Source organism: Coregonus clupeaformis, chromosome 27 (assembly GCF_020615455.1).
Source record: "Coregonus clupeaformis isolate EN_2021a chromosome 27, ASM2061545v1, whole genome shotgun sequence".
Taxonomy (NCBI): Eukaryota; Metazoa; Chordata; class Actinopteri; order Salmoniformes; family Salmonidae; genus Coregonus; species Coregonus clupeaformis.
In genome coordinates this window covers 38931093-38955228 of record NC_059218.1, presented here as the reverse complement: position 1 = coordinate 38955228, position 24136 = coordinate 38931093, and the positions used below count along the sequence as shown (strand labels likewise).

General features: G+C 44.1%; 1 protein-coding gene across 5 annotated transcripts; it reads right to left on the bottom strand.

Annotated features, from left to right (window-relative positions):
* Positions 1-5166: 5166 nt before the first annotated feature.
* LOC121542083 (CXXC-type zinc finger protein 5-like) lies at positions 5167-23860 on the bottom strand. 5 transcript variants are annotated; one of them, XM_041851535.2, is made up of 4 exons: positions 23761-23853; positions 23578-23635; positions 14390-15394; positions 5167-5394 (listed from the first exon to the last, which is right to left on the bottom strand). In XM_041851535.2, the coding sequence occupies exons 3-4, from the start codon at positions 15194-15196 to the stop codon at positions 5350-5352; spliced, it is 852 nt and encodes a 283-aa protein (XP_041707469.2). In that variant the 5' UTR covers positions 15197-15394; positions 23578-23635; positions 23761-23853; the 3' UTR covers positions 5167-5349. The 5 variants fall into 5 exon arrangements, with proteins under 5 accessions (XP_041707469.2, XP_041707471.2, XP_041707472.2 ...); XM_041851537.2 differs by lacking the exon at positions 23578-23635 and having other exon boundaries at positions 23761-23860; XM_041851538.2 differs by having other exon boundaries at positions 5167-5391; positions 23578-23842.
* Positions 23861-24136: the final 276 nt, after the last annotated feature.

Sequence of the window (24136 nt, the reverse complement as noted above, 5' to 3'; positions counted from 1 at the left end):
GCGGCGTAGTGTGTTACTGATGGTAGGCTTTGTTACTTTGGTCCCAGCTCTCTGCAGGTCATTCACTAGGTCCCCCCGTGTGGTTCTGTGATTTTTGCTCACCGTTCTTGTGATCATTTTGACCCCACGGGGTGAGATCTTGCGTGGAGCCCCAGATCGAGGGAGATTATCAGTGGTCTTGCATGTCTTCCATTTCCTAATAATTGCTCCCACAGTTGATTTCTTCAAACCAAGCTGCTTACCTATTGCAGATTCAGTCTTCCCAGCCTGGTGCAGGTCTACAATTTTGTTTCTGGTGTCCTTTGACAGCTCTTTGGTCTTGGCCATAGTGGAGTTTGGAGTGTGACTGTTTGAGGTTGTGGACAGGTGTCTTTTATACTGATAACAAGTTAAAACAGGTACCATTAATACAGGTAACGAGTGGAGGACAGAGGAGCCTCTTAAAGAAGAAGTTATAGGTCTGTGAGAGCCAGAAATCTTGCTTGTTTGTAGGTGACCAAATACTTATTTTCCACCATAATTTGCAAATAAATTCATTAAAAATCCTACAATGTGATTTTCTGGGAAAAAAATTCTCAATTTGTCTGTCATAGTTGACGTGTACCTATGATGAAAATTACAGGCCTCTCTCATCTTTTTAAGTGGGAGAACTTGCACAATTGGTGGCTGACTAAATACTTTTCCCCCCACTGTAACCTCTACCTTACCACCCCCCTATCCACATCGACGGGACCGCAGTGGAGAAGGTGGAAAGCTTCAAGTTCCTTGGCGTACACATCACTGACAAACTGAAATGGTCCACAAACGCAGACAGTGTGGTGAAGAAAGCGCAACAGAGCCTCTTCAACCTCAGGAGGCTAAATAAATTTGGCTTGGTACCTAAAACCCTCACAAACTTTTACAGACTCACAATTGAGAGCATCCTGTTGGGCTGTATCACTGCCTGGTAAGGCAACTGCACTGCCCGCAACCGCAGGGCTCTCCAGAGGGTGGTGCGGTCTGCCGAACGCATTACCGGGGACAAACTACCCGCCCTCCAAGACACCTACAGCACCCGATGTCACAGGAAGGCCAAAAAGATCATCAAGGACATCAACCACACGAGCCACTGCCTGTTCACCCCACTATCATCCTGAAGGTGCGGTCAGTACAGGTGCATCAAAGCTGGGACCGAGAGAATGAAAAACAGCTTCTATCTCAAGGCCATCAGACTGTTAAATAGCCATCACTAGCACATTAGAGGCTGCTGCTGCCTATTGAAATCACTGGCCACTTTAAGAAATGGAACACTAGTCACTTTAATAATGTTTACATATCTTGCACTACTCATCTCATATGTATATACTGCATTCTATTCTATAATATTCTACTGTATCTTAGTCCATGCCGCTCTGTCATTGCTTGTCCATATATGTATATATTCTTAAATTCCATTCCTTACTAGATTTGTGTGTATTAGGTATATGTTGTGAAATTGTTAGATATTACTTGTTAGATATTACTGCACTGTCGGAGCTAGAAGCACAAGCATTTCGCTACACCCGCAATAACATCTGCTAAACACGTGTATGTGACAAATAAAATTTGATTTGATTTGATCCTACTATATTTTCTGTGCGAGGAAGGAGGCGAGCGAAGTGGAGAGAGAAGGGAAGGAGTCTGCCTGTGCAGGGGCATGTGAATGGGGGAAGGGCACATCTGCCGGCCAAGAGGGTGAGCAGATCAGTACAGCTCAGTGTCTGCGAGGCGTTGATAAGATTCCAGGATTCTCCCACTGTGACAGGCCTGCTTACCCTAACTCTGTAGAAAAACACCGCACCACCACCACATGACCCTCAACTACAACTACACCACCTCACTATCGTCCCCAACCTCATTCAACTCTCACCACACCTGGTGGTTTTGGATACCACAGGAGGTTAGTGGCACCTTAATTGGGGAGGATGAGCTCGTGGTAATGGCTGGAGCGGAACCAGTGGAATTGTATTAAATACATCAAACACATGGTTTGATGCCATTCCATTTGCTCCGTTCCAGTTATTATTATGAGCCGTCCTCCCCACAGCAGCCTCCACTGTTGGATACTCTATTTGTTCGGAGAAGGGGACTAATATCTGACCATTGGTGGTTTATATTCCTACCCTGATTTAAACCTATAATTGTTTTGTTTTTGCTCAGCAGTAAGCATCAAATAGGAGTATAATAATGAAACAGTGAGTCCACTCTAGCTCCGATCCTCCTACACATGGCAGGTTGGGCAGTGAGCTGTGCTTTGCTGTACAAAGCAGTGCGGGCGGCGCGGAGCAGAGGAGGTGAGGAGGACGCCGCGGCGCACATTAATAATGCAGGGCCTCAGCTCCCCCCCAGCGCCACAGTGATGGCACCAGCCCAGCGCTGTCACCAGTGGGGAGCTGGGAATACGCACTCTCCAACCCTCGCACAGCCAAGCTGCTCACCAGCTCTCTCACACACGCACACACATACACCAGCCCACCACTCTGGGCCTCCACCGTGGATACTCACTCATTAAAAAAACTCACCATTATAACCATGGTAGAAACCTGTATCTACGTCCACACTGCTAACTGTACGTAGCCAGGGTTTGGAACTATCTGACATTTTCATTATTTTGCAGGAATTGGAAATTCACCTTTGTGCGCTTTGGACCTGAGAACTGTTCTGAAAAAGCCTCATAGTCCTACTAAGATAAAGAGAGGATAAGGACATTCTCAATCCTAAATCATATCTTACCTGTTATAGTCATTACCTCCAATGTAATATAATATCAGTTGTGGTCTTTTAGCGGACGAGGTCTCATAAAGAGCTTGCATTGGATAAATGTCACAGGACCATGTGTGAAGTCACCAGAGTGGGGGACCTGACTCCTGACATCCAAAAAGCTTCCCTTTACTCTTAAACAACCCTCTCCTTTGTGGCTTTGAGGACAACACTCTAATTCAACATTATTGAGTAAATATTAATTATTCATAGCTTTCTAATAGTGTTTTTTTTTTTTTTAACCAGTAAATGTCATGTGGTGTCAGGGGAGTAGGACATTTGAGGAGGGTGGAGGAAGTGACTCCATAGATTTGGAGGATATACAGCACATTCCAGATTTAGATTTAGGTTTGGTTTCACTTTAACATTACAATGCCACAGGAAACTGCCAAAATAATGTAATCACTTGAGTAAATGAGGGATACAAAGTATATTGAAAGCAGGTGCTTCCACACAGGTGTGGTTCCTGAGTTAATTAAGCAATTAAAATCCCATCATGCTTAGGGTCATGCATACAAATTCTGGGCAGGCCATTATTTTGTCTACCATGGCTATGCCCCCATAGGATGACAATTCCCACATCCACAGGGCACGAGTGTTCACTGAATTGTTTGATGAACATGAAAATGTGTAAGCCATATGCCATGGCCGTATCAGTCACCAGATCTCAACCCAATTGAACACTACTGGGAGATTCTGGAGCGGCGCCTGAGACAGCATTTTCCACTACCATTAACAAAACACCAAATAATGGAAGGTCTCGTGGAAGAATGGTGTTGCATCCCTCCAGTAGAGTTCCAGACACTTGCAGACTCTATGCCAAGGTGCATTGAAGCTGTTCCCGCCCAACACCCTATTAAGTCACTTTATTTTGGCAGTTACCTGTACATCAATCTACCCATTGCAACAACTCCCCACTATCTCTACATAGAACCTTAATGTACAACACTCTCGCATGAGGAACACTAATGGGTGCTTTTATACTTTCTGAACTATCCCACTCTAATTAGGGACCCCTGGGAAACACTCACCAAAACTTTGGTTCCTACCCTGTCACTACCAGTGTTGTTTGTATCGGGTATCTATGCTATAGAAAGAGGAAACATCTGAATGAAACACACCATTTCCTGCTTCTGCTTTAATTAGTTGTTTTTCTTGCCCAATATATATATTTTAAATTATAGCATCCAATGATATGAAAAGGGAACAAATTTGAACGATTTACCGAACATCTTCATACTTCAGAATTTTCTCAAGTCAGCCGCTGTTTTAGGAAAAAAAACATGCAAAGACAAGTAGACAAACATCAGAACTGTAAATTTTTACACAAATACATGCATTCGTTTTTATTCACAAAAACAGTCAAATTTTCTAAATTAATACAAACATTGCTGTTGTTTTTAAAAGATGTAGCTACCAGCAACATAATAAAAAAATTAAAATTAAAATTAAAAATCATGTTTCAGTGCGTTCAAATGGGTAGACTCAGAGCAAGTGCCTCCTAGTGATGTCCCCCTCTGTGCTGTCCCTCTCATGACACACACTCGTTAGGGCCACAGGAATGTAAGGCTGCCAGTTTCACAAAATAAAAAGCTTGGAAATACAGGCGAGGAAAACACGGTTGGTTGGTTGGTCGGGGAGATTCCAATGAGTTCTCTGGAGGTTAGCGTCATCCTGCTAAAGAGTTCCCTAGACCAGTGGTCCTCAATCCTGGTCCTGGGGACCCAAAGGGGTGCACATTTTTGTTTTTGCCCTAGCACTACACACCTGATTCAAATAATCAAAGCCTGATGATGAGTTGATGATTTGAATCAGGTGTGTAGTGCTAGGGCAAAAACAAAAATGTGCACCCCTTTGGGTCCCCAGGACCAGGATTGAGAACCACTGCCCTAGACTTCTGCCCAATAGGATGAGAGTTACTTTTTCATTTGAATCAGAAATCTGGATTTTTACATCTTGAAACATTTCCTTTTTCTTTTAAAAGACAACCATTAATCAGTTGCAAAACTATATTCTTGCAACAATACAAATCATAAAATAGACAAGGGTTTAGATAAGAACAATGGTGCTAAATTACAATAGTGCCTGCCATTAGCCACTAGTTTTAAAATATAGCCATAAATGTACATTCTCTACACAAGTACTGTATCTTTCCACACGTGAACAACATTAACACCAAACACAGAAATTTGTTGATTGTCCACACTCAGTCCGTCATTTCTGTTTGGCAATGAACAGTTCCATGTCTAAGCGACAGAAAAGACCTGCTGGAAACAGGACAAAAAGGTACCAAAATGGGAACATAGAAAAGGGAATGAAAGTTGCCATAGATAATTTTATTTATATTTAATTTTTGGTTCAAGGAATAATTAGGTGCATCCATTACTCGGTTGATTCCTTCGTATCATTCCTGTTGAGCTTTTTTTTTGTATCTTTTTATTTGTTGTTTGTTTGTTTTCTTGTCAGCCAGTGTCCGTGCCCGAGACAATCCAAGCGAGAGTTGGCATTGCACTTGATCGCAGCGCTTTGGGTTTGTGTAGGTAAGGGTTAGAGTGGAGGAGGGTCAGAGTCTTACTGGAACCATCGGAATGCTGCTCCTGTAGGAAGCATCACCTTCTTAGAGAAACAAATAACAAAGAGAGAGGAGAGAGAAGGAGAGGGTTAGTGGACGCAGCTAGGAGAAGATAACACATCCCTAGACCCATTGTAAACCGCAACATCTGCAGTTTTCTCTCTCTCTCTCTCTCTCTCTCTCTCTCTCTCTCTCTCTCTCTCGCTCTCTCTCTCGAACATTTTTCTCCCCAAGACTAATTATTGAATAGATTCAGACAACAACATGCTCATCAAATCTCCACATCAAACACATTAACAGACACCATCACCCTCACTCCCCACTCCTCCTCGCTTCTGCTCCACTTCTCTCTCTCTCTTGCTCTCTGTCGCTCTCTCTCCAGACCAGGCCAGGCAGGCACTATCATGGAAATCACTGCGTCCCACACAGACATATCCCCCGTCCCCCCCCCACCCCACCCCCCACCCCACCCCACCTCATCAGCCATGGCCCTGGCTCCACGTGAAACCCAATATGGCACATCTATTATTTAGTCACCAAGCAGTCACGTCCATCTCCCATCACACCACACCGCTCTCACTGGTGACACTGCTCTCTGTTCTTCCCTCACTCCTCTCTCAGAGTGGGATCTCTAGCTCTGATTGCATTGCACTAGGCAGGGCAGGCACCAATGCAATGCAGCTGCAGGGGTTGAGTGGTCGCCTGCCAGTCATAAGACAGAGGACCACTGGGGCTCAGGCTCGGCTCAGTCCTAGGAGCTACAGCACAACTCTACTGCGGCACAGAATCTCACATGTTAGCCAGCACTGCCCGGAGCCATTCAGGGCCAGCTCGACAAACACGCACACACCCACACAAACACACACACACCTCCCCACACGGAAATACATAAAATAGCACAAGAACAATATACTTATCACACTGATAAACCACAAAGCTGATGCTACAGCTAGCTTTGGGATTTATCAGTCGATGTCAAAGTGGTAACTCAAAATAAATCACAGACTACACAAAACAATTCAGAATAGGGGGGAAATAGTATTTGAAAAAGAAAAGGAGAGTCGCACACTCTAGGAGCTCAGATGCAATCATTTTATAACCAACATTTCGACAGCCAAGCTCTCTTCATCAGGGTATAGAAAGAGAAATAGGGGCAGGAGGAAGATAGAAAGAGAGAGGGAGGAGAATGAAAGAAATAAAGAGAGAGGAGGAGGAGGAGGAGGCGGCGGAAGAGATAAGGGGTGGAGGGGGAGAGAAAGAGAGAAAGAAAGAGGGGGAGGAGAGAAAGAGAGAGGGGGGGAGAGAAAGAGAGAGGGGGAGGAGAGAAAGAGAGAGGGGGAGGAGAGAAAGAGAGAGGGGGAGGAGAGAAAGAGAGAAGGGGAGGAGAGAAAGAAAATAGTATTTAACATAATCAACTTTTCTCTTCTATTATATCATTTTCACTTTGGAATATTCCCAACACTAAAAAAGCAAGGAGGTCAAGGTGGTGCAAGCCATAAGCACCTAACTAATGACCTTTCACCTATGACACTCAGGCACCTGGACGCTAACCTCAAGACCTTTTTCATTGTGAACTCACTAGTGACTTATTAAAGGAAAAACACTCTGAGCCAACACATGTGACCTCCATTCTGCATAAACATGGTTGTTTGTCACATCTGGCTAAGGGGGAATGGGCTCCTAAGGTCACAATCCATTCCAGGCGTCCATTTCAATGTCCAGCATCTTAATCTCTGTTTATTGACTTTACTATGAATATGTTCCTGCTACTTTCCTCAATGGACGCTGCATTTAGTCTACACTTCCCCAACCCAGGGGCCTGCTAGCCTTGCTCTAGCACACATATTGAGAGCATCGGTTAGCATAACATTTCATACTCTGAAATGTGGCTCCAGTTTCTAATTTGCTATCTTATTTGTTCTGACATATTGTGACTGTTTTAGGCACAGCTGATCCAGGACCAGCCCATAGGGGAACATTCGCTTTAGAGCAGAGCATTAGGCTAAATACTCCCATCAATCACTTCCCATTGGACAGCCCCAGGTCCACTGGTAACAAGAACCCTTTCATCTGTGACTGTGATGTCATCTCGCCCCTCCCCTCTCATAGGTTGGCTAAGGGAGTTAATAACTCCACTGCTGTTTGTCCGTATGTGTCTGTTTGTGTCTGTATGTCTGTCTGTCTGACTGTACCTGTCTGTCCTACTCCTACTAGTTTCTGTGTCTGCCTGGCAACATGCCTACTGATCAGTGTGTCTCTGTGTCAGTCTGCATGCCTGTGTATCTCTGTGTCCGTCTGCATGCCTGTGTGTCTCTGTGTCAGTCTGCATGCCTGTGTCAGTCAGCATGCCTGTCTGCCGTTTGATTTCTAAGAGGAGGGAGGGGGTAACAACACTCAGCGAAAATTCTCTGGCTCAGTGTCTGCATGCCTCAAACTGGCCATGTCATGTCACCACACATGTAATACCTGTAGTGGGTCGGCTAGATCTGTCCTCTGACTATGATACTTCAACACAGAAGACAGACAGACAGACAGACAGACAGACAGACAGACAGACAGACAGACAGACAGACAGACAGACAGACAGAACAGACAGACAGAACAGACAGACAGAACAGACAGAACAGGAATTAACAAACACATTTCCACAAAACCAAACGAATCCCCCAAGGCCCTGGTCACCCTCACAAACAAATCCAATCAGCAGACCAGAGTACAGAAACACACTAGCATTAAAATAATCACATAACTAAACAAATATAAACACATGTTGACATAAAACCAGTGGTGTAAAGTACTTGAGTAAAAATACTTTAAAGTACTACTTAAGTAGTTTTTTTTGGTATCTGTACTTTACTTTACTATTTATATTTTTGACAACTTTTACTTTTACTTCACTACATTCCTAATGAAAATAATGTACTTTTTACTCCATACATTTTCCCTGACATCCAAAAGAACTCGTTACATTTTGAATACTTAGCAGGACAGGAACATGGTCTAATTCACACTCTTATCAAGAGAACATCCCTGGTCATCCCTACTGCCGCTGATGTGGCGGACTCACTAAACACAAATGCTTTGTTTGTCAATTATGTCTGCATGTTGTACTGTGCCCCTGGCTATCCGTAAATTGAAAAAACAAGAAAGTTGTGCCATCTGTTTTGCTTAATATTAGCAATTTGAAATGATTTATACTTTTACTTTTACTTTTGATACTTAAGTATATTTTTGAAATTACATTTACTTTTGATACTTAAGTATATTTAAAACAAAATACTTTTAGACTTTTACTCAAGTAGTATTTCACTGGGTTACTTTCACTATTACTTGAGTCATTATCTATTAAGGTATCTTTACTTTTACTCAAGTATGGCAATTGGGTACTTTTTTCACCACTGCATAAAACCTATACTTCTCTCTCTCACAGACAGGGCAAACACCAACCGTGAGACTGAGACTAGTGGTGAAAACTCAGACATGCAGCAGAAAGGGAGTGTTTCTCTTGGGTTTTATTTATTTCCCTTCAAACATAGCGTTCCCAAAATAAATTCAGACATCTCCAGCCAGCGAGGTGTGAGGTGGCAAAGGCCCCGGCACGCTAAGGCCTCGGCATGCTAACGGCACGCTAAGGCCTCAGCACGCTAAAGGCACGCTGAGGCCTCGGCACGTTAACGGCACGCTGAGGCCTCTGCACGCTAACGGCACACTGAGGCCTCGGCAAGCTAACGGCATGCTGAGGCCTCTGCACGCTAACGGCACGCTGAGGCCTCGGCACGCTAACGGCACGCTAAGGCCTTGGCACGCTAACGGCACGCTGAGGCCTCGGCATGCTAACGGCACGCTGAGGCCTCTGCACGCTAACGGCACGCTAAGGCCTCGGCACGCTAACGGCACGCTAAGGCCTTGGCACGCTAACGGCACGCTGAGGCCTCGGCATGCTAACGGCACGCTGAGGCATCGGCATGAATAACGGCACGCTAACGGCACGCTGAGGCCTCGGCAAGCTAACGGCACGCTGAGGCCTCGACACGCTAACGGCACGCTGAGGCCTCGGCACGCTAACGGCACGCTGAGGCCTCGGCACGCTAACGGCAAACTAAGGCCTCGGCACGCTAACGGCACACTAAGGCCTTGGCACGCTAACGGCACGCTGAGGCCTCGGCACGCCACCTCCCCCTTACTCTGTTTTTACGCCCATCTTTAGGCTGCCATGAGGTTTCAATGGAAACCGTCAACACCATCAAAGCGCAGAGCCACTCTTTGTATTCTCACAGACACACCACATCGGACCGCATCAACTTCAAATAATGTACACTCACAATATGCACAAATAAACAAATAAACAAACAAACAGACTAACAATTACAAATCTGTTATAAAGGAATTATAAATATGTTATCAAAAGCATTGATTAAAAACAACCAGTATTTTCCTTGATTTCGGGCGTCTGAAGAGGTTAAAACAAACCAAGCATCAAAATACTTATTGAATCACATGACACAGCTTTACAACATAACACGCACGCACGCACACACACACACACACACACACAGACACACTATAAGCACTATGGCTAACGGGTCTATGCCACCTCGCTAAGTGATCCCCAGCCATTAGCATCTCTGTTAGACAGTGGGCTGTGTGCATGTGAGATGTGACACTCTGGGGCTGTTTCCACTAGACCCCAGCTCAAGCTAACAGCAGATGACAGACTGTGGTATGCTGCTTACGAGCCGGATCGGATGACCATGATCCTCCATTTTGTCCCAGGTGCTGCCCAGGTGTCCCTGAACATGTCCTAACCTCAGTGACCAGAAGGGCTGAGGGGGAGTTGGGCAATATGTTTTACCATTTCATAATGCCCCAGTTAACAGAACATAAAACAGTGTAACCTAGATAATGCTATCTGTACTGTTTACAGTGTGGTAATGCTTGATAGGGAAATATGGATTCATAGTACAAGCAATGTTATTTTCTGTAGAGCCTGAAAGAACAACCTCCGTCGGCAATATGAATGGCAGAACCTCTCAGAAAAGCCCCAATAAATTATAAACGTAAACACACAAATCTGTAAGATCAAAGTAGGATACATATATCAGATGTGTTATTGTACACAATATGTTTTCTGTCATTATTCTCACCTTTGACCTGGTGTTATGACATCACTCTGACTGTGCAAGGCTACTCTCTGACCTATTGGCCTGTTGCTCAAGGCTGGCCCTAACACAGAACAGTTCTAGCCAGCATTGGCCTGCTAGTGTAAGATGAGGCACACCATTTTAGACAGACAGAAAACTAACCCAATCTGAAGGAGAAGTCAACAGTTCATTTGAAGATAAACTATTCCAAAACGTAAATGCTAAACAGATTATTATCACATCAAGTCCTGCGCTACGGCCATACTGCTGATGTGTTGTGTGTGACAAAACATAACAACGGCAAACAATCGGATTTTATTAGCAGCGTACAATTCTAAAACTATGTGACATCAATCAATTAGAAACTGAGATTAGTTTGTGTGATTCTTTCTTTTGGTTTGGGAGAACAAATGCAGACATTAACTTCATAGTAAAGGCTGCAGTCATGAATATTCCACTTGTTGTTGATCTGATGCTGTGAATGACTGGTGGTCACTGTTACCATGTGAACAACAATAGCATACTGTCAATCATTAACATACAGTAAGTCCTATTACCAACACACATTCACAAGCATCTGATTACATAAGATAACCCTTTCAGAGTATGAGTGTTGACAGTGAAACCATAAGAGTTGCCATCTGAAATGGAATCCTGTCTGATCACAATAGTTACAACCAGCGAACATGCGGGTCAAGCCCTTATTAATCTGTTGTTGCATGTCTGCTTGGAGAACAACTCTTTACTGCCAGGTTACACAAACGGATCACCCTCTGTCTCATGAACGTGAGTGTTGTAGCATTGCATAGTACATCCAGCTATAGAGGATATTCAGGATGTATTCCACATACTGTATACTTTGGCCAAAATAGTCATTATCACAAGTAAGAATATAAAATGTCTGATAATTAATTTGTGAACATGCGGACATTGTTAGAGAGCACACTTGTCATGATCAGGACAGCATTGTTTACTAGCATAGCTCATATCATGTATGTCTGCCTCCTTACAGGAACAACAAGATGCTGAAAGACTGAAGAGGGCAGAGGGCAGAGGGCAGAGGGCAGAGCCTAATCACATCAACCTTGTATTTACATCTTTAAAAGGAACGATAAATGAATCTGACCATTTTTGATGTGATGTTCACACATCTTCTTAACAGTAATTCAATATTGCATAACATCATCATGACAATTGAGGGTCATATAAATCAGCTAATACAATCTATCATGCCTTGGCAATATACCAAAATATTGTCATGGATGTTTTGTCATTTTGTCATAGAGTGTTTATCACATCTTTATACAGTACAGGCTTTAATTGTCAAATGAAGTGCCTTAAAAACAGAATGTAATATGCCACAGAGGTTTAAAAAAAATGGTCCAGTGCCACTGAGGTGACCCAGAAGACAAGTTTGGAGACCATTTAGCCAAACGGGTGTGCCACAGGAGAAAGAGAGAGGGAGAGAGGGGGGCGCCTGTGCCACAATGACACCTGGTGCCCCAGATGACAGCCACATGGCCAGATGGACCATGTCACACACACATTCTGCCACAACCATCAAATACCCACAAGCACACACACACACTATACATACAAAAGTATGTGGACACCCCTTCAAATTAGTGGATTCGGCTATTTCAGCCACACCTGTTGCTGACAGGTGTATAAAATCGAGCACACAGCCATGCAATCTCCATAGACAAACATTGGCAGTAGAATGGCCTTACTGAAGAGCTCAGTGACTTTCAACGTGGCACGGTCATAGGATGCCACCTTTCCAACAAGTCAGTTTGTTACATTTCTGCCCTGCTAGAGCTGCCCTGGTCAACTGTAAGTGTTGTTATTGTGAAGTGGAAACGTCTAGGAGCAACAACGGCTCAACCGTGAAGTGGTATGCCACACAAGCTCACAGACTGGACCGCCGAGTGCTGAAGCGCATAGCGTGTAAAAATCGTCTGTCCTCGGTTGCAACACTCACTACGACTTCCAAACTGCCTCTGAAAGCAATGTCAGCACAATAACTGTTCGTCGGGAGCTTCATGAAATAGGTTTCCATGGCCAAGCAGCCGCACAGAAGCCTAAGATCACCATGCGCAATGCCATCGTCGGCTGGAGTGGTGTAAAGCTCGCCGCCATTGGACTCTGGAGCAGTGGAAATGTATTCTCTGGAGTGATGAATCATACTTCACCATCTGGCAGTCCGACAGACTAATCTGGGTTTGGCGGATGCCAGGAGAACGCTACCTGCCCCAATGCATAGTGCCAACTGTAAAGTTTGGTGGAGGAGGAATAATGGTCTGGTGCTGATTTTCATGGTTCGGGCTAGGCCCCTTAGTTCCAGTGAAGGGAAATCTTGACACACAATGACACACAATGACATTGTAGACGATTCTGTGCTTCCAACTTTGTGGAAACAGTTTGGGGAAGGCCCTTTCCTGTTTCAGCATGACAATGCCCCCGTGTACAAAGTGAGGTCCATACAGAAATGGTTTGTTGAGATCAGTGTGGAAGAACTTGACTGGCCTGCACAGAGCCCTGACCTCAACCCCATTGAACATCTTTGGGATTAATTGGAACGCCGACTGCAAGCCAGTCCTAATCGCCCAACATCAGTGCCCAACCTCACTAATGCTCTTGTGGCTGAATGGAAGCAAGTCCCCGCAGCAATGTTCCAAAATCTAGTGGAAAGCCTTCCCAGAAGAGTGGAGGCTGTTAAAGCAGCAAACGGTGGACCAACTCCATATTAATGCCCATGATTTTGGAATGAGATGTTCGACCAGCAGGTGTCCACATACTTTTGGTCATGTAGTAGGTTCTACTACACACATACTACCCATGAAAACCATATACACACAAACAGTATCACACACTGCCGCACTCTGTCAAACACACACCTACAAACACACAAACTCTCATAATTCTAAATAGTCCATCAGACATTCTCTCTGTCACATCTCTCTCTCTCTCTCTCTCTCTCTCTCTCCTCATTCCTACTCGCGCATACCCACAAGGCAATACTAATTTTGCAACATATGCACACAATCAAACACACATTTGTGTAAACTGCTAAACACGCAATGACCCCCAATTAAGAAAGTCAATTAATCTGTTTTGTGAGGGGGTAAAATGAGAGCTGTGTATTATGGGTATGGACAGGGTGATGTTCATTCAGGGCGTGCGCTGCAATGCGGAGGACAGATTAAAGAGACAACATGGTGCATGTCTACTCCTCCCCCTCCCCACCACCTGTCATTCCCCGGCCCAGCTCAAAGCCTTCCCCACCAAAAAGCCCCTCCACACCCCTCTCCTTAACCCCTCACTTTGGAGCTCTATCCACACTGTGCAAAGAAATCAGAACAGTGCCACACTCTATACATACACGTATAAAGTTTAGTTGTGTGTATGGTTCATGTACATTCCAAACACTCTTTCCATCCCTATGCCCCATCCTGCCTGACCCCTCTGACCCTCTGACCCCTCTGTGACACTCTGTGACCCTCTGTGACCCTCTGTGTACCCCTCTGACCCTCTGACCCCTCTGTCACCCTCTGTGATTCTCTGTGACCCTCTGTGTACCTCTGTGACCCTCTGTGACCCTCTGTGACTCTCTGTGACCCTGTGTCCCTTTGTGTCCTTCTGTGACTCTCTGTGACCATCTGTGAGCCTCTGTGACCCTCTGTGTACCCCTCTGACCCCTCTGTCACCCTCTGTGACCCTCTGTGATTCTCTGTGACCCTCTGTGTACCTCTGTGACCCTCTGTGACCCTCTGTGACTCTCTGTGACCCTGTGTCCCTTTGTGTCCCTCTGTGACTCTCTGTGACCCTCTGTGATCCTCTGTGACCCTCTGTGACCCTCTGTGACATCTCCAGCTCTGTCTCCTCCCTGAACTCTTACCTCCAGAGTGGCAGACGGTTTCTTTTTCAGCTCATCACATTTGCGGAACTTGCAGATCTGGTGGCCCGTTTTGCGGTTCCGGCAGCTGCTGCACGTCTCGCAGTTAATTCGCCGACGGCAGGGCTGGCACATGCCGCAGCGTTTCCGCTTCTTTTTGCCGGAGTTGATGGCGGAGGCCAGCTCGCTCTGCGCCGGGTACTCGGCCAGGCCGGCCATGTGCAGAGCGCTGTCGGCTAGGAACACGCCTGCCGGTGTCATGATGAACAGTCCCGGATTGAACGGGAAGCCGCCTCCCACACCGTACGGGAAGTCTGCAATACCACCAATGGAGTCCGCAGCAGACGCACCCTCCAAGTCGTTTGCCCCTGAGCCTGAATCGCTAACCCCCATCCCCATCCCCATGCCCCCCGGCAGCAGCATGTGCTCCATCCCAGCCCTCTTTAACAGCACCGCGGCCTGGGCAAAGTGCAGCAGGCCGTTCTGTCCCTCCAGGACCTGCTCCAGGGTCCGGTCCAGTTTGGCTACCGCCAGCGCTGAGACGGTGGGCTGGGGCTGTGGGGGCGGCTGGGGCTTGGCCGGGTGGCTCTTGGCCTCTCCATTGTGGTGTGCGTGTCCATTAGTGCTGGTGGGACAGGCTGCTGTGTACTGGGAGAGGGTGCGGGACCTCTTAAGGCTCTTACTCAGGGGCTCACTGATGATGCCACTGCGGTTCCTGCGCTCCATGACAGGGACATCCTCACTGCAGCTGCTTCGCTCCAGGGCCTCGGCTGTCCGGTCTCGGCTTCCCTCCGACCGTCCGCTAGACATGGTCCAGTATGTGCAGGGCTGGGGGGGGCGGGCGGGAGGGGGAGCCGAGAGGTTCTCACAGTCTGTTCTGAGCCCACGTGAGGTGGCGCCTCCCCGCTGTGGACGAATCGGCCAGCCAATCACAGGCAGGCCTTAGAGCCCTTGTACTCTGTCTAAACCTCAGCCCTCATCCACATCCTTCCACTGGCAACCTACAAACTGGCACAGGGAGAGAGAAGGGTCCTTCAATAACAGGCTCAGTGTTGGACCTAGACAGCATCTTAGTAAACAACAGACTCCATTACTGCCATTCCTTTATGTTACCTGTTTATTAGATTGAACACAGCTAAAAAGCCAATGAGGCAGCTCCGTTAGATAGTATGTATACCAAACATCTCATAACCACTAATAAGTAAGAGTCCACTTACACAACTTAAAGTTCATCAACCCCCCCAGCTACAATGCACAATAACACAAATAAGAACATTCAGAACACAGCAAAACATGAAAGTACTAAATGTCAGTGACAGGAGAGAACAGGCACTTCTATGTATTTTCCTCCCAATTTGACCGATGTGTGAGCTAATTCCCACCCTTTAGGGCTAGGTTGAATGCAGCCATAGTATTTCCCGGAAGAAACACAAGAGGAGCTGGCCTGTGGATGGTCACACTTTCCATCAAAGGCATTTGAAACAATAATTCCCACACACTACACACTGACAAAATTCAAATCCATTTCACATGAATTAAGACTTCAGACCATGAACAATTCCCATTTTGATATCACTCTCTCCTAATAACAGAAACTGGCTTAGTCTTAGTGGTGGTGAATCTGGTGGTAAGGGTCACACCTCTTTGTTTTAATTTTTATTTTATTGGTCACATACACATATTTAGCAGATGTTATTGCAGGTCTAGCTAAATGGTTGTGTTCCTAGCTCCAACAGTGCAGTAGTATCTAACAATTCACAACAATACACACAAATCTAAAAGTAAATGTTAAACATTTATTTTATTTATTAGACGTTGACCTAATTTGCATAATATATTAACTTGTATGCATCAGATATTTGGAGAAAAAAAAACACACAAAGAGCCATTTACATACACAAATATATATATTTTTAAACACACAGTTTTGACCACTTACAACACAGTAAGTACGTTGGTTGTCATTATTGATGACATCATTAACCCTCCAACCACAAAAAGATTGTAATGTAGTATTTATATAACTCATCATCATTATGACTTGTGTATGCCCTACATTTCTGTCCAATTAGCTATATTCACATATAATGGCATAGCCTATGATAATCAATAATGTTGCATTAAAAAAGAAAATGCCAAATCCTCCAGATCACTAAAGTGTGCATGGCCAAAAGTATGTGGACACCTGCTCGTCGAACATCTCATTCCAAAAATCATGGGCTATTACAGGCTCAACTCTTCTAGGAAGGCTTTTCACTAGATGTTGGAACATTGCTGCGGGGACTTGCTTCCATTCAGCCACAAGATCATTAGTGAGATCGGGCACTGATGTTGGGCAATTAGGCCTGGCTCACAGTCGGCGTTCCAATTCATCCCAAAGGTGTTCGATGGGGTTGAGGTCAGGGCTCTGTGCAGGCCAATCAAGTTCTTCCACACCGATCTCGACAATGAGGTTCTTACTGTGGAATGCAGTGTTTGGTTTTCGCCAGGCATAATGGGACCCATGTCATCCAAAAAGTTGACTCAAGTTTGCCAGAAAGCACCTGGATGATCATCAAGACTCTTGGAAGAATGTTCTATGGACAGATGATTCAAAAGTATAACTTATTAGAGGACATAGGTCCCATTATGCCTGCCGAAAACCAAACACTGCATTCTACAGTAAGAACCTTATACCAACGGTCAAGCATGGTGGTGGTAGTGCATGGTTTGGGGATGCTTTGCTGCCTGAGGACCTGGACGACTTGCCTTAATAGTATCAGAGAATTCTACAGGAGAACGTCAGGCCATCCGTCTGTGAGCTGAAGCTGAAGCGCAACTGGGTCATGCAGTAAGACAATGATCCAAAACACACAATCAAGTCTACATGAAAATAGCTAAAAAGCAACACTTTTGAAGTTTTTAAATGGCCTAGTCAAAGTCCAGAACTAATCCCAATTAAGATGTTGTGGCAGGACTTGAAACAAGAAGTTCATGCTTGAAAACCCACAAATGTTGCTGAGTTAAAGCAGTTCTGCATGGAAGAGTGGGCCAAAATTCCTCCACAGCGACTTGAGAGACTGATCAACAACTACAGGAAGCGTTTGGTTGGAGTCATTGCAGCTAAAGGTGGCACAACCAGTTATTGAGTGTAAGGGGGCAATTACTTTTTTACACAGGGTTTTACATAACTTTGTTTATGAAATAAATTAAATAAGTATGTAATTGTTGTGTTATTTGTTTACTCAGGTTCCCTTTATCTAATATTAGGTTTTGGTTGAAGATCTGATAACATTCTGAATCAAAAATGTGACTCTTTTGAGAAAACTAGGCATATGTCGCGCGTCACTACTTCACAGGAGGCATTTGAACGTACACATATATTTTTAATCAAAATGTGTTTTTTGGCAGAAATGCCTTCTGGAAAATGTGAACTTTCATGAGCCTTAATAACAAACTTGTATGCCATCTGTAAATACAAATAAAATTGTTAAATTACGAGACTAGTTGGTTTAGCCACGGAAAAAGACAGGAACCTTCCCGCTAGCCATGATTGGCTGAGATAATGGATGGGCTGGACATAACGAGAGGTGAGTTCAGATTGGTCTGCCATGTAGCATGCGTCTGTCTATAATATGAGCTGCTCAGTATGTGTAGGTAATCCTTTCTAATGCTGCTTTTTTGAAAGATATTACGAAGAACTGCAAAAGTGTTGCTAATGCTCTCTACCTTCTGGAGGACCGAGTTTTGAAATCAGTGGAATGCCCGGTGGAAGCAGAGTATGATAGCTAAGGAGATGGAGAAAATTCTGCCGTTTGATTGCAAATATGCGGAGGGAGTCGAAAAGAGAACACACAGAAGGCTGTTGTATAAATCTCCTGTCTCCGGATTACATCTTCAAACTAAGGGCAACCATGGCATCCGTGAGAGAGGGAGAAGCGTTCCCCCATGTATACGGGTAAGAGAGTCTAGCTAGCTACATTTTCAGATATTAATGGTTTCTAATTTTGTCAGAAAGTCGTTTTCATTACAAGTTAAAGTGTGCTGTTAGCTAGCTAATGTTATCTTGCTGGCTGGCTCGCTAGCTAATGTTACGTGTATGATCTGTGTAGTAATATTATTCGTATCTCAGAACCATTTGCATTGCTGTTAAAGCCTAATGTTAGCTAGCTAGCTAACATTGAACCTAGTTGGTTAGCTTTAGCTACCTGTAGATTCATGCAGGGTGGTAACGTTATGAGTTGGGATTATGGTTCATTGTTTAGCTAGCTATGCAAGTAACCATTTCACTGTACCGTTTACACCTTCTGTATTCTGTGCATGTGACAAATAAACGTGGATTTTATTTCATATAGTATGTGTTTACCAGAGACGGTAATGTGAAGGACAACATGACCTGCACCAAAGTCAAATTAGGATATAACGTTAGTCCAACGAGACAGTGTCCAAGTTCTAATATTCTATGGTAGAATGCCCTGCTTTTATTTCGTCACACTCACAACCATAACCTATTTTCTGTAATTGGCTCGCCATTAACTTGTAAATAATTATCTTGTTGTGAGTTTATTTTCCTGTAGTAATTAATACAAATTAGCTAAAGTTAAGACGTTGTCAGCTATATGATTTACATTTTACATTTTAGTCATTTAGCAGATGCTCTTATCCAAAGCGACTTACAGTTAGTGAGTGCATACATTTTCATGATATGGTCATTATTTGAACTGGCTAGTCAGCTAATTTAACGTTAGCTAGCTAGCTACCAATCTAGAAACGAACCAAAACATTGTTTAGAAAGTTGCTTTTAGTTGCCTGGTTTGCTAGATTGACATATACTAAATTCATTTTTAAACTTTTGGGTTTGTTGGTGTTCAAACACACCAGTTATGCTATTTTGGACCACCAGGCTGCTGATGTCATGCAGCCTGTTGTTTTTGTGTTTATCCTTTTTCATAACGACAATGACAAGTTTGATGTTGGACGACGATTGAATGTTCATGATGTCACTGCGACAACTGTATACAGACATGTCGATAGACATGGCCTCACATGTGAATCCTTAAAAAGATGGGTGGGGCTAAGGCTTAAGAGGGTGTGAACGATGCTGAATAGGTGTAGACAAAGAAGACCTCTCCAGTAGGTGTACCAAAACATTCAAGGGCCATTTTCTCAAAAGTGATGTTACAAGTTTATCAACTTTTAAAGCAGAATTACTTTCCCATTGTTCCTCAACTGTAGTGTATGATATAAAATGTTCTAGCTCTAAGTCTCTACTTTTATCTAATGTGGAAAACACGTTTTCAAATTTTGCTACATAAGACCGAATCGAGGCGGTCAGTCACAAATATGCAAAAGTAGAGAAAATTAGAAAGGGGGCAAATACTTTTTCACAGCACTGTATGTTCATGTCTCCTTCCTTTAAGATTTTTTGCCAGAAGTTCACTGTTCTAGACTCTCCATATTATCAATTTCCCTATGGGTAGGGTGACGGTCCCTTGTGGCTCAGTCGGTAGAGCCTGGCGCTTGCAACGCAACAGTTGTGGGTTCGTTTCCCACGGGGGACCAGTACAGAAAAAATGTATGAAAAATGTATGCACTCACTACTGTAAGCCACTCTGGATAAGAGTGTCTGCTAAATGACTAAAATGTGACCAAACATAATTGATCATGTCTATCAATTAAACTAGATATCAGCACTTACTATGGCGTAGCATAGGGCAAGTTGGTTGGCTCTTTTAAATGTTGCTTGACAGTCCCTCTGGGGGAATATCCTGTTATTCACTATGAGCCCATTTAATGTCCACAATCCAATTGAAAAATAACACATTTATTGGCTGGGTATTTTTTCCATTCATCAATTAAAATGGACTGAAATGAATTTGACTCCAATGCTTTATTCAGATTGTGTACAACTGAAAAATCCCAATGGCCAACATCCTATGAAGAGACACACTATCCTCCTATTCCACTGACCTGTCCCCACTCACAAAGAAACACCTCCCAGAGAAAAGCTGAGGAAATGGCCGGACCAGTCCTTATAAGGGAAACAAAGGGAAGGGGCGGGAGAGAGGATTGGGGGTGGGGTGGGGGGGGGTCTGTGCAGCATGTGGAAATTGGAAGGCCAGAATTAGTGGGAGGTAAAGCTTCAAAGGCAGGAGCGCAGCCCCCGCATTCTCACCAGCTCAGGGGTCCGTGGCGCCAACGGACCCCTGAGCCAGCCCCTCAGCTCCTTGCTCTCCTGCTTCGAGTCTGACCAGGACACTGCTCTCTCTCACACTGCTGCAGGGCCACCCGCCTGCTACACTAACATATACAGTATGTCTGTGTGTCTCTTTCTTCCTGGTGTCCTAGTCTCACTCCATCAAACTCAGAGTGTCTCTCTGTCTGATCCATATCCCTCACACTCTCTCCATCCATCTCCATCAAACGTGAACATGTCATTCATAGCCTATCTTTTCCAACCATCTCAGTCCCTCTTTCTCAGTCTACCATTCCCCTTCCAATGTCAATGGCTCTATAACAGCCTATGTCCCTCCTCCATATAATTTACAGTCTCTCCGTTCATGTTTTCACCCTCTCTTAATATCACTCTCACTCTGTTCCTCTACTATGTCATTCACACGCTCCCTATGCATTCAAATTGTATCTCTTCCAAACCCCTAGACTGAACTTCACAGTCTCTCTTCTCTGTCACTCAACAGTCCCCCCAGTTTCTGTAACCAATCACTGTATTCTCTCTGAATATAATTATCCCAAATTCTGCTACTGCTGAGATGATGATGATGATGATGATGATGATGATGATGATGATGATGATGATGATTAGAAAAGCAAGGATGATTGCATAATGAGGAACAGGTTGGTTATATTCCTGGGAAAAGGTTATGTGTATCCATTGTTATATGAGAAAAGAAATGCACCAAAGAAATGCAATGTTGTTAGTGTAGACATTGTTGTTGTTTACATCTTCCTCAATGACGTCATTACCATCATGCCAGTGGCAGCCTAAGGATCTCTAAAGGCTATCTATACTTTCTGCAGTTATGACTTCTACCACAGCTCCTTTTTTTCTCACCCAACTAGCCTACTTCTCCTAATAGCATCACAAATAGGACTGCCACTAAAAAACATAATAACACTTTCCCACTATGCTTTCACCGAAGCACCCACTCTCCAAGCCTTATATAGATCTACTCTACATTGATTACGTCAGTGGGAGCTGCTGGAGACATGGCTCGTGCTTCCTCCATGGAGCTCAGCGCGCGGCGGTAATTGGCCCCTCTCAGCTGAATAACCATCCCGAACAGACTGACCATACAGACTCCCCAAGGCCAACGAGAGGGGTACTATATGCAATCTATAAGCAAAATGGACTAACCCACTAAAAGAACTCAAACATCTTTGGAATATGCAAGTTGAAAAAAAGTCTAACTCAAGTTATGATATAGGCCTATTACTAATTTACATTTTTAGAACATAGCATAATATTCTTCAAAATATTTGTTGTATTCATCAAATATTAATTAGGTCTATAATAAATAGCCTGACTATAGATATATGCGACTTTTAAAAGTGGACTACATAATACTGTCAATATGGAACTTGTTTCAAATACTGTATGTATTAATAAATAAATAAGCCTATTCATGTTTGTCATCAATCGTGAAACCAAAACATTTTACATTTACATTTTAGTCATTTAGCAGACGCTCTTATCCAGAGCGACTTACAGTTACTGAGTGCATACATGTATTTTTTTGTTGTTGTGTTTTTTTATACTGGCCCCCCGTGGGAATCGAACCCACAACCCTGGTGTTGCAAACGCCTTGCTCTACCAACTAAGCTACATCCCTGCCGGCCATTCCCTCCCCTACCCTGGATGACGCTGGGCCAATTGTGCGCATCTGACAACGAGCCAAAAACTTTAATATCTTGTGGGACGCTGCCAGGTAGCTCGACTATAGGCTACTTATTAGTTCAGGTAATGCAGTGTCAAATGCAACACTTCCTTCCAGACCGCGGTCACGCAGACACTCACACCTATCTTCCTAGCCCCCTCTCTCAACCACCCCCTCCCTGCTCTGACTCACACAAGAGCACTCACGTCACACACACTCACTCACAGACACACACACAGTCAGTCACATTTGTGCACGAGACCCATTGAAGTTTATAAGGACCAGAATTAAATATCCCACAACCTGCTGCGCCTCTCTGTTTCTTTTCCATTCTTGAGTTAAAATAGTCAAAATGGTATGCATGCGACGGTGTGTTAAATCGTGACTAATTTGCAAGAACATGAAGCCCATACGAGCGCCACTGCTGGTGGCGGATTGCGGCAGTACCAGGGGTCGGCGTAAATCCCGGCTTGCAACTGCGATAACACCGGGACATCGCGCGCATAAGACTGGCTGATCGTTGCATGCAGAACAACGATAAAATAAAATCACTCTGAGAACAACTGGCATACTGTTCTTAGGATGAGTTAAGGCTATGCACAAACTAAATCGTAAACAAATTAAACAATATTGCTCCTTTTTCATTCATTATGCATTTTCACAAAAACATTTGCAGATGATTAAAGGGAACACTGCAGAAAAAAAAGTTCAGTTTCGATGTATCTCTAGGTAAAGAGATGCCTCATCACCAACTGTCATTAAAAGCATAACATTCGTAAACATTGTCAAGATCCAATGCAAAGTGCCATAATTTCAATGGCAAAAATTTATGGAGAGCGTCAAGTTTCATGGAGCGCACGTCTTTAACAGATTATTCACACTTTCAATTTTCACCCTAAAAATCTTTGAATGAATGAACAGCTCTCCACAATTTTCACAAACCTTTTCTGCATCGACAAAATTATCGGAGGAAAATGACCATTATGGCCATTCTAACCCAATAACAGTGTGTGCATCATTTCACATGCGCCTGAGAGCCGCGAATCCTAATTGTATCTAATATTAAAGCACAAAAATACCTTTTGTCTAGACTCAATGATCTGAAACCACGGTCTCTGCGGTGCCATCGTATGGTCTGCACCAGCACGTTTGAGGGTATAGAAGAACCATTCTCCTATTCCCTTAGTTAACTTGATCGTTAGGAAGATGACATCCCAACTTTCAGCAGACTTCGACAAAGTATGATCCCCCCTCCCTCCCTCTTATGTAGCCTATCTGCATATTTGCAAACACGGGCCCTTTTTTATTCGCACCTACCAAACCAGAACGAAGAGGAGGGGAGGGCTCCCACTGTCCAAGCGGTCCGTCTCCAAGCCTACCGTAGAGATTGATGTCAAAAAAGAAAGGAAGACAACCTTACACTAAACCAACTGAAGTAATATAGTCCTCGTCTGTATAGAACAAGAGGGAAATAGAATAATACATTATTGTAAAACGTACTTTCTCGGAAGCTGAGCGTGTGGGCTCTCCAACCTTTCGATTCTCGCAATCCCACCTCTACATCCCCGCTCGCGGAGAAGAACATGCAAACACATTTCATAGATTTTTGGAGCTTCGCGGAAAAACCGAACTGGACTTTTCAGCGTAGAGACAGATAGACTAATAATATATCGCCAAAACCTTTTACAATATAGAGATGTATTGCCCTCGTCGACGCTTTTAGGTTCTCGACTTTGAATATTCAAGGATCGCGTGATGAAGAACATGTTTGTTATTAAAGCTTTACATGATTATGCCTTTGAAATTCATTTTTCTGGTTGTTGTGTAATCAGTGCATATGCACAATATGATTTTCTCTCTGTATGAGCGCAAGTTG

Excerpts from the sequence above, each read along its gene's own strand:
- LOC121542083 (XM_041851537.2), bottom strand. The coding sequence starts at position 15,196 with ATGTCTAGCGGACGGTCGGAGGGAAGCCGAGACCGGACAGCCGAGGCC. Across the intron at positions 5,395-14,389 it reads AACCGTCTGCCACTCTGGAG|AAGGTGATGCTTCCTACAGG; the intron begins GTAAGAGTTCAG and ends TGTTTCTCTAAG.